Raw genomic sequence first — 10,906 nt, forward strand, 5'->3', positions numbered from 1 at the left:
GCCCACTCAACAGAGGGATGCCAGGCACACCGGGCAAAGACGCCAGCGGGCCCCGCCTGCTGGACCCCTGAGAGCGTGACGGCCCGCAGACACGGCCGCCCGCTTCCGCACACAGCAGGGGCAGAGTCCAGACACACCTCTTCGCGCCCCGCGGCCGGCCAGGCGGCGCGGGACTACATCTCCCAGCATGCCCCCGCGGCCCCGAGCCAGGCGAGGCTCGGTGAGTCACAGCCGCACAGTAAATATTTGTATTAGCCGGAGCCGGCTCGCTAATGGTGGACGCGTGAGGCGGAGGAGAGCGGCGGCGGGAGGCAGCGGGCAGCGCGGCGGCGGCGCCATGTCCGTGAACATGGACGAGCTCAAGCACCAGGTCATGATCAACCAGTTCGTGCTGACGGCGGGCTGCGCTGCCGACCAGGCGAAGCAGCTGCTGCAGGCGGCCCACTGGCAGTTCGAGGTGCGCGGCCGGGCCGGGACCGGGGACCGGGGGTCCGTCCCGCCAGCCACGCGTGTTTGGGTCGGTGTGGACACGTGCTGGTGCGCGCTCCGCCCGGGCCGGGGCCGCGCACTCGGCCCGGTGTCCTGGCGTCCGCGCGCCCCGTTGGCCGGGCCGCAGCGCGCACACGCGGCGTGCGGGTCCGGCCGGGCGGTGCGGCCGCGTCTACGCGGTCCCCGGAAACGCCGCCCGCGCGGGGTGGGCGGGAGGGGCGGCCCGCCCCCACCGGGGCCCGAGATCCCCGCCCCCCCGAGCTCCCCGGCGGTCGGGATGCGGGGTCCCCCCTCTTTTGTTCGGGTAACGGCCAGGGCGGGGCGTCGCCGCGGCCCGGACGGACAGTCGGCGGGCGGCCGGAAGGAGGACGCCCCGGGCTGGGGCCGAGTTGGGCGCGCGCCGCCCCCACCTCGGGAGCCGCCTGCTGGGACGGGGAGCTCGGGCCCGTGGGCAGAGCCGCCCCGCACGAGTGGGTTTGAGGGTCTGCGTGCCCAGTGGGCAGCTCGGCGGCGCGTGTGTCCACGTACATGTGCATTTGTATTTACGCACGCGCCACGCTACGTGTGGGCATGTCGGCGTGTGTGTAAACACGCAGTCCACCCGGCGCGCGGGTGCGGGCTGTGTGCTCCGTGTACACACACGTCGCCGTTTTGCAGATGGTGCCCACGCGTGTACACACACGAGTGTACGGGTGCTGTGCTGGGAGCCCCACACTACAGCTACGAGTGTGCATCTGTGCACCCCGCCCTAGAGGCGTGTTCGGGTGGCCTCCTCTGTGCTGGCAGATGAATTTACCTGCACAGTGCACGGCATGGTTTACACGGTTCGGTGGCTTTTCGGTCAGCTGGGTAGGAGGTGGGGCTGCCCCAGTCAGGACCCCACCCACCAGGCCTCCCTGACCCACAGAACACTAGTGCCCACAGCTTGTGCTGCCAAGAGGCCACCTGGCTTTGCCTAGCTCAACTGCCCCAGAAATAACCCAGAGTGGTATCTAGGGAAGAGGCCAGAGTCCTTGAGCTCCACCCCTCACAGGTGTAAGGTCACAGCTCAGACGGTGTCTGTGCCCTGCCTGCTGGGAGCCTGGTTTCCTGATGGGGAGCCATCCCAGGAAAGGTGTTCGGGCCTGCAGGGGATACACTGAGGACTCTAGGACTCAGCTTCTTAAGAATGGGATGGGGGATCAGAATTCCAGCCCAAAGGTTTGGACAGCCTGGGGAAGCAGTGGCCTATCCAGCCAGGGGAATCTTTGCTCACACCTTTCTACCCGTGCTCTCAGCAGGGACCGCCGACCCTGTGTGGTCTTCACACAATGTGGGAGGTTGCTCTTTCTGGGCAATTCCCTTTCCTCCTCTGGCCTCAGTTTCCTCCCTACCTCCAGCGTGGGAGTTGATCTCTACAGCCAGTGGCCACTCCCTTGTGCCCACCGCCCCCAGGGCCTGCAGCCCCACCCTGCAGGAAGCTCCCTAAACAGCCTGTTTGTCTCAAGGGCTAGATGTGGCAAAACTTGCAAAACCACATTCACGGCAGTTTGCTTGAGTCCCACATCTGCACACATGGCTCCCTCCCTGCTTGGGGCTGGGCGGGCAGGTGTCTGGTGGAAGGGCCTGGCCTGTCTGGACTCTCAGCCCAGCGCAGGGAGCCTGGCACCAGCTGGGCTGTCACTCAGCACGAGTTGGTGTCGCTCCACCACACGAATTAAAAGTGTTGCTTTGAGGATTGAAATGCCTGGGGGAGACCCTGTCCCCAAGAGGGGCCGGGGCTGCCTGCAGATTTGGTGGCCTCCTGAGGTAGGAGCCATATGCTTCGGGCTCGCGGAGTTGGAGTTTCCGTTTCACATCTGTAAAGTGGGGGATATGGATACTAGGGAGGTTTACTTAAGGTGAAAATGGGTTGTGAACCCCCAAACCTTAGGTCCTTGCGTGAGAGTGAGTGAGGGGCTCCCCGGGGCTACTCTTTCTGTACCCTCCCCCGCAGGCTCACAGTGTTTTTGGGTCACATCTCTGTGATTCAGGTGTTAATGAGGACAGGAGGCTGCTGGGGGAGGGGACCTGTGTGTTTAAGTGGTGGTGCTTTAAGGCAGCAGCGGTGCTGGAATCCTCACTCAAATGGCCTTTGGATTTGCTGTTGGGAAGGAGTAGTTGGGGTGTGTCCCCTGGGGCTCCTGGGTGGGAAGGAGTCCTGAGGAGGCGCTTAGAGACCAGCACCCACCCCAGCCTGTTCCCACACCCTGTCTGGGGACACTGGGGTAGGGCATCTACAGCAGGAAATTCCCAGAAAAATTCATTTGAATGTAAAAAAATAACAAAACCCCAGGGCAAGCCCTGGGAGCCAGCTTGGGTTTCTGGCTGTGTTGGAGGCGGGGGAAGGGATTGGGTCTGGGCTGGGCTGGGGAGGGTGGTGAGCCTGGGGGTGGGGGAGGCTAGTGATGGAGGGCAGCTGGGGCTGGGCCTGGGCCTGGGCCTGGGCAGGGCCCGGCAGACCCTTCACACACTCCTTCACCCAGCACTTTCGCAAGAGCAGCTGGTTCCCTTATTCTCCTCAGTGCCCCTCCTGCAGGGCCCCAGCCAGGACAGACCAAATGCAGCACCTCCCTCAGGGCTCCTGGAGCCCCCTCTCCCCGGGCCTTTGTCTGACACTCTGCCCCCTCCCGCTCCCCTTCGCACCACCCCAGGTGCCCGACCGCATGTCTGCCATCCCCCTGCTCTGACACCTTAAGAACATTCTGAGGGAGGCTTGGGTGAGGGGGCCAGCGAGTGCAAAACCCAGGCCATCCTACTTAATTCTGGCTCTCTCAGCTGGAACTGGGGTCTTAAGAGGTTACTGCGGCAAGGGACGGGAATGTGGAAGCCACCTGGTCCGGTCTCCTTGTGGTGCAGTTGGAAACACTGAGGCCCAGGTCATGGCAGGCTCCTGTGGCCAGCCAAGGAGAGGGACAGGTGGGTCACAGACTTAACATCTGGGAACTTTTGCTGTTCCCTGGCTCCTAGATGAGGAGATTGAGGCTCAGATTAGGGAGCTGCCACCCATGGAGTTGGTGACTGTCTGGCTCAAATCTCCCAAATCAACAGCTGATCTCTGCTAAAGGCCTTTCCCTGTGACACCAGGAAGGGGTGCTGCCTGCTCCCCTCCCGAGGTCACAGTGCAAGCTGGAGGGAGGCAGGCAGTGTGAGGGTCTTCACCGCCTGCCAGACCTGCCTGGGAGCCTGTGGCGCCTCCTTGGGAGGTGGCGCGCGTTGAGTTGTGACAGACACACTGCTTACACTCACTTCTCTCCCTCGGTAGCCAGGCTCAGGGCCACTCCAAGCCCCAGAGATCCTGGGAACGAGGGCGGCGCAGGTCCATGGAGGGGGTGGGGGTGGGGGGCCGGAGGGTAATTGAGCTTGGGCCCTTTCTTCCCACAGACGGCCCTCAGCGCCTTTTTCCAGGAGACCAACATCCCCTATAGCCACCACCACCACCAGATGGTAAGTGACCCTCCACTCCCCGGGGTGCTAGGGGGTGCTCCTGGTACAGGGCAGGGGAAGGAAGCCGCCGTGGCTCTCCGCAGTGTAGAGGCCGCTGGCTCGCACGGGAGGGTCCTCCGGGGACATGGCCCGTGGGTCTGGAGCCCCCAGCTAGGGGACTGTCCTACGGAGCCAGCTGCATCCAGGGAAGAGGCACAGAAGCTCCCAACGGTGGCTGGGTGTGTGCCTGCTCCTAGGAGGCAGTGGGAGGCCGGGGGCTCCCGGAAAGGGGTGCTCACCCCCCACTCTGTTCTTCCCCCCAACAGATGTGCACTCCTGCCAACACCCCTGCCACGCCCCCCAACTTCCCCGATGCCCTCACCATGTTCTCCCGTCTCAAGGCTTCCGAGAGTTTCCACGGTGGCGGCAGTGGCAGCCCAATGGCCGCCACGGCCACGTCCCCCCCGCCGCACTTCCCCCACGCCGCCACCGGCAGCTTCGCGGCACCCAGCTGGCCGACCGCGGCCTCGCCCCCAGGGGGGCCACAGCACCACCAGCCACAGCAGCCGCCCCTGTGGACTCCGGCACCCCCTTCCCCAGCGTCAGACTGGCCGCCCTTGGCCCCCCAACAGGCCGCCTCAGAACCGAGGGCCCACCCCGCCATGGAGGCCGAGAGATAAGGGAGGCCCCTCCCCCCTCCCGGAGGCCAGGACCCTGTGGGGCGGGGGAGAGGATGTCTCCGCGGGCTCCCTTCACCCTCCTCTGTCTGCACCCCCGTTCCCCGGAGCCCTGGAGGGGAGAGACCGGACCCTGGTGCCAGCACACAGGCCGCCCGCGCGCAAACACGGAGGCGCAGGCCCGCGGCACCCAGCTTGCATGGATGTGGTTCAGAGTCGTCTTGGTGCTGGTGGACGGAACTTCAGAGAACAAGCAGCCTTCCCCAGAGGACTCGCTCGCCCTGCCCCACCCCAGGGGGCTTCAGAGAATCGCCACAGCAGCGGAGACTTGGCTGGCTCCTGCCTTGGAGCTCCTTGGGGGCCAGCAGGCCTATATCCCCACCCTCGGGAATGCAGAGCCTTCTCCGCATGTGTGTGTGTAGCTGTGTATGTATTTATATGTATGTCGCTCAAGACGCAACCTAGTTTACGGGGCAGCTGGACTTTGCATGTTAGAGTGAGCCCCCAAACCCCTTGCCCGCCACCCCTCTCCCCAGGGCCCCGCCCCTCTCTCCCACCCCCTTGTCAGCCAGCCTTGCTGTTCCCTGCAGAGAAAAGAATTGTGGGAAACTCCAGGACTCTTCCCACCCATTCCCCAGCGCTTGCCTGCTGGGGCTGCCTGCATGCCTCCCCCAGAGCCCGGGGGTACCTCACACCCTTTCCCTTCCCCCTTTTAACAAAAGAGAAGAAAAGAGTTCAAACTACCACCAGGCTTTGTGGTCTTGCCTCCTATCCTAAGCTTTGCTGCCAGCTGGCTCCATGTGGAGAGGCAGGGCACTGACAGAGCCCAGACCCCACCCCCACCCCCCCAGTCCTGCCTGGCTCCACACTGCTGCTGTCTCTTGCTGTCTTTTCAACCATAACGTGGCTCTGGAATCTTCCTGCCCATCCAAGGTTCTTCCCAGGAAGTTCATTTCTGGCCAGTGTTCCCAGAATCCCAGCCCTTCTGCCCATCCTTCCCCTGTCCGGCTGGACTGATCCTGACCTCCAGGGCTAACGACTCCTTCCAGTCTGCTTGGGTTTCACATAAGGACCTTTTTTTGTGTGTCTTTAGGGCCCCAATGGCTGGCTGCAGGCTGCAGGCTGGACACTCCAAGCCCAACCTCCAGCAAACATGCCTGGTAGGGCAGGGCCCTCCCCTGGGGAGCCGCAGACCACAGCGCCCGTGGTCAGATAGCAGGCTTCTGCGCAGAGCCAGTGGGGGCTCGTGACAGGAACAGGACAAGCCCAGGGCAGAGTCCAACCTGCAACTCAGACCTTTTGTCACTAAGGAGACCGGCAAACCAGGGAGAGCAGATGGGATCCCAGGCTGCTCCTGAGCTGGGCTGGGACAGACACCTGCTCTCACCCCAAGGGAGAAGCCAGGGATGCCCCACTCTGTCCCCTCCGCCTCCCCCCACAGCTGCCCACGCTGGGGGATACGGTTCCCAGGGCAGCCTCAGCCTTGCACCCCTTGTGAGGGACTGGGCTTTGGGGAAGGAGGGAGGCCACGGTCTCTGCCCAATCCTCAGTAGAGGCAGATCTCACTCCCTAACCTAGGATGGCCCACCTGGCGCCCAGCCCCTCAGGTGCCCCCTTCTGCGGATGATGACTGGGTTGGAGAGTGTCTTCTGTTGCAGAAGGTCTCCTGTTTGATGTCTCTGCACTCCTCACCGCAGTCCTGCCCTTGCGCCCAGGGATGAGGATGCTCCTGTGCTGGTGTCGCCACTGCTGCTCCCTGGCCTCCCCAGCTTTGTCTCCACCCTGCTGGACCCTGGACAGGCTCCTGGTTGACTGTACCCTCTGGGTGTCACTGAAGACTGACCACTGGGTCCCCGCCCAAGCTGTTGCTTAGGTCTTGGAGTTGTGTCCTCATCTTGAAACCCACCCTTCTAAGGGCCTTCCTCTTGAAGTCCAGAGGCAGGGGCACAGCTGTTTCTGGGGTGCGTGTGGGGAGGGTAGGGAGGGGCGGGATGGATAAGAGTGAGGACATCTTGGGCCCTCCTGAATCTTCGCTACCGCTGCTGCTCCGTTCTTTTTGATGAGGGAAAATTCTCAGATAACTGCCACACCCCCCTCAAGTGGTGGGAGAAATGCAGAGACAAGTATGTGTTTATGGGTTACCTGCTGCGGAGGGGTGAGTGTGCCTGGGCTGCCCCAGGGAATGATGACTGTGTCAGAGGCACCAGAGAGCCAGGGCTCCATCTAGAATTTGCACTCCTGGAGACATAGGAGGCTCTACCCTGGGCGGCTACACAGTCTGGTCCCCAGACCAGCAGCACCACCTGGGAGCTTGTTAGAGGTGCAGGACCTCGAGCTCCACATCGAGAAATGTTCCTCCACGACATCTCTACTCAGTGCTGATCTATTGGAGGTGAGGTGCATTTTTCTGTTCCTGGGTGACTGCCATGGGCTGTGCCTGGAGGTCGCAGGTGGTCACCTCAGGCCAGAAAGGACTGGGAGTTCTTGTAGGCCGTGGCTTTCCAACCGGGGCACTGTGGACATTTGGGGCTGGCTCACTGTCTGCTGGGAGTGTCTTGTGCCCTGTGGGATATTGACCAGCATTTTGGCCTCTACCCGCTAGACGCCAGCAGCATCTCCCAGTTGTGACAACCAAACACATCTGTAAACATGGCAGAATGTCTCCTAGACCTGTGGTTCCCATGGTTGGCTGCACAGTAGAGCCTCCTGGGAGCTCTGTAAAAAGACAAACCATAGACTCCCAGACCCCACGGCATCAGAGTCTCGGGGGGGAAGGCTCGACGGTATAATTTTAAACGTTCCCCAGGCTATTGGTTGATCGGCTTGGGAATAAAAATTACTTAATCGTACATGTTGAAAGGGTGAACTTAACAGAGCGTCACAGCTGTTACTAAAACAGCTCTCAGGTGATTGGGATGCGGAGCCTCAGTGTGCCCCCCCCCCACAGCAACTGGGAGCCACCAGCCTTGTGACCCCCAAGTTTGTGGGGCGTGAAGGTCCCCTGGGTGCTTGAGACAACTGTTCTGGAGGAGAGCCCAGGAATTTGATTCTCCCTAGGTGCCTCAGCCAAGGTGGGTACCTGGACAGGAGGGGGCAGAGAGCAGGGTTGGAGCTAGGGCCGGGGGCTCTAGTACTTTCCAGCAATGCAGAGGCCCTGCCAGGTGTGCCAGGATCCCCTGGTCTGAACATTCCCCCGGGCAAGGGAAAGGCTGTAAAAGTGGGCCAAACTCAAAGGGAAGCCAGAGGTGGGAACAGAGAACCTGGAACCTTCTTCAACTTTCCCAAGCCTGGAAGCTCAGAAGCAAAGTCGAACGAGTCCGTAACTGTCTATTAACATGTTCAAAGTGTAAGTTGGCTGAAAAGCAAAGGTACTGGGTGCATGAGTGGAAGGGAACAGACACGGCCATCCTTGGCTGTCCACCTTGGCACCTCCTTGGACCTGGCCTTGTCACCTAAAAGCCCAGCGTCTTCTGGGCATGGTCACCCCCTACCTGCCTGCCAGACTTGAGCTCAAATGACTGTTTCCAAAGTTCTGCTCTAAAAAACCCTGTCTGCATCCTTGAAGTGCTTGAAAGGACAATTTGAGCTCCGAGTATCTCATTCCTGAAGAGTGGATGTGGCAGCACGTGGGATGGTCTAGCCTCCCCAGGTGATGAGCAGTGGGTGCATCTTTCCGGTCTGCCGTTAAAGCACCTGGGCATGCTAATTTGGGGCTTTGCAAACCCATAGTCCCCTGACATGTGCAGCTTGGCTCAAACGATGCTCCATCTCTCTCAGGATGGCCTGCCGACATTTAATCACTGGAGTCTGCACAAAAAGTCTCACTTCTGGCCGATCTTGGAAATAAACAGCTGGCCCGGGTTCCCGCGAGGTCACAACGGGCTGAAGCTGACCATCAGAGGGGGGACCCAGCCAGCCTGCCTGTCATCAGTCAGCCCCCTCCACTGGCCACAGACGTGTGTCCAGTTCCTATCTCCAAATCGGGATCTGGAGGGGATCTTGTTTTTCACCAGGAAGAGCTTCAGAAGTAAAAGCCCTGCTCCGCGGGGACGGAGGGGGGCACCTGGTAGATGGAGACGCTAAAACGCTTTCTGTGGGCAGGCAGGGCTCCTCCTTGAGACAGCTGAAAAAAAGGGGCTTGTTGTTCGGATTCTCTCGGATGAAAGGGATGTTCCCAGGGTCTTCCCGGGGTTCTCTAAGAACACGTTGTGTCCGGCCGCAGGAAAGCATGGTGTCCCCAAGGCTGGCCCCCGAGCCCGGCAGTGGGCAGGGCTGCCACGGCCCTGGAGGTCTCTGAGGGGCTTTTACGTCAGGACTCCTCTGAGGACAGATGAGTGCTTTGAGGCTGGTTACTTCCCGGGGCCAGTGCTGGGGAGGCCGCCTGTGCCGACAAAAGCAGATCTCTTGATGCGAGGTTCTTTGCAATTCCTGCCTTTGGGAAGGTCTCTGGTTGCTTAGCCACAGCTTATGTTTGGGCGATATGTGTTTCATAGGAGCCTTAGGAGAACTCAGCTCCTTTAGGGGAGGGGGGCGCTGGGTCCTCTCAGACCCACTCCCAGGCTGGCCGGGGCGTGTCGGGGGCACAGCACGAGGTGCTGGGAACCTGATGGCAGCGATCTCTGCTCTCGGGGGCCGTTTCTCCTCTTCTGGGGGATAAGAGCTGCACGTGTTGGTGGGGTCGTTTTCCGTGGATCCTGAGGAAGCCACGAGCAAGATGAGGGGGACTGCGAAAAGAAGCCTTTCTCTGGCAGTTGTGTGTTGGTTTGGTGGTTCTCTGCCTACAGCCCCCAGAACCGCAGCGAGTCGGGGGTCAAGCCAGCGACACCAGTGTGCGCTGATTTTAGTGGAGGAGGTCCCTGCACAGAAGGCCCGCCCTTCCAGCACCTCAGCTCTCCGCTGTTGGCGACTTGCCTTGGGAACCGGCTCTCCGTTGTTTATACCTTAGAGTTACGGAGTTCGTCGTCTTTGGAAGGTAGAAATGTTCAGTGACCCTTTCACCTGCAGCGGTGGGCTGTGGGCCGTGTTGGGGGTGCAGGGTGGTCGTCAGTCAGCATCTCCTTTCCAGCAGCCCCTCAAAGCAGGACCCTCCGCTTGGCAAGAGGCCTCTCTCTCCCCCTCCTGCCCAACTCATTTTGCAGCCCCACACCAGGCCAGCCCGCATGACTGGCACGGTTGGTTCCCTTCCTCCTGGTCCAGCCCGGTACGGCCGCTGCATCCCAGGCCAGGAACCATGTCCCCCTGGCAGAGGAGGAGGCTAAACCCAGGACCTCCTGAGATTCCCACTCTGCTGACCCCATCTTGGTTCTGTCTGCTCCCCAGCCACCTTTCCCTGCTGGCCTGGGGTGGCTACTTCCTGAGCACCTCCCTCCCAGTTCCCTGCAGGCCCCACCCTCTGGGGTTGGAAGAGGGGAGGGGCAAGGATTCTGCCTGCAGCTCCCATCTGGGACCAGACCAAAAGCTGGCTTGTTCCCCCACAACCCCTATGGGGGACAGGACTGTCATCCTCTGGCATCGCTCCCGGCTGGGTGCTGTTGGGTATCCCCACCTTCCAAAACACCAAGGAGCCTGTCGGGGGCAAATGGTTACACCGTGACCTCCTTGGGCCTCACTCCTCAATGCCTGAGCTACAGGAACCAACTCAGGCACGATTCCCTCTGTAAATCTGAGAAATGGCTGGGAAGACAGCTTTGCGGGGGCCAGCGGGGATGGAGAGGAGGGTCTGAGAATCCTGCCTGTGTGGGTGCCTGAGGGTCAGGGCTGCAGGGGACAAGCCTGGCATGGGACGCTTTGCCTGAGTCCGGGCTGCACCTCTCTTTCCTGACGTGGGAGGTGATGGAAGTTGGGGACCTCATACCCATGAGCAACACCCAAAGAGGACAGCTCCTGGCCGGGCGCTGGAGAGCTGAGGCCTCCCTGAGCAAACCTGGGCCAATCACATCACTACCCCTGCCCCCAGACCTCCGATCTTCCCAGAACACAGGGCTAGGGCAGGATCAGGACACTTTGCCGTGGTGGGAAATGTGGCAGAGGCAAGAAGCTTTGCTGTTGATTCTCTGCTGGGACTCAGCCAGGGTGGTTCTGGCCAGCGGCTCTGGGAGGTTGACCTTGGGGTGGGGGCCTGAGTAGGGACCAGCAGGTCCACCCACCCACGTGGGGCAGACAAGGCCCCCTCTGCAGGGGGTGCCAGGCCAGTCACCCTCATCCACGGTCAAAAAAGTGAAAGATTTTATTATGGGGAGAACGTGCCAAAAATACTCATCTGTGATACAGGGGTGGGTGCAGGGTCCAGGACTGCA

The 10,906-nt window shown here is 61.3% G+C and overlaps 1 protein-coding gene across 1 annotated transcript; it reads left to right on the top strand.

The window, feature by feature from the left end:
* Positions 1 to 215: 215 nt before the first annotated feature.
* Positions 216 to 7,459, top strand: UBALD1 (UBA like domain containing 1). Its single transcript, XM_047838227.1, has 3 exons — positions 216 to 457; positions 3,892 to 3,954; positions 4,260 to 7,459. Exons 1-3 carry the CDS (start codon positions 338 to 340, stop codon positions 4,611 to 4,613), a joined length of 537 nt encoding a protein of 178 aa, XP_047694183.1. The 5' UTR covers positions 216 to 337; the 3' UTR covers positions 4,614 to 7,459.
* The last annotated feature ends 3,447 nt before the right edge of the window (positions 7,460 to 10,906 follow it).

Source organism: Prionailurus viverrinus, chromosome E3 (assembly GCF_022837055.1).
Source record: "Prionailurus viverrinus isolate Anna chromosome E3, UM_Priviv_1.0, whole genome shotgun sequence".
Lineage (NCBI taxonomy): Eukaryota > Metazoa > Chordata > Mammalia > Carnivora > Felidae > Prionailurus > Prionailurus viverrinus.

Coding starts and splice junctions, on each gene's coding strand:
- UBALD1 (XM_047838227.1), top strand. CDS start 338: ATGTCCGTGAACATGGACGAGCTCAAGCACCAGGTCATGATCAACCAG. Junction 458..3,891: donor CGGCCCACTGGCAGTTCGAG/GTGCGCGGCCGG, acceptor TTCTTCCCACAG/ACGGCCCTCAGCGCCTTTTT. Junction 3,955..4,259: donor GCCACCACCACCACCAGATG/GTAAGTGACCCT, acceptor TCCCCCCAACAG/ATGTGCACTCCTGCCAACAC.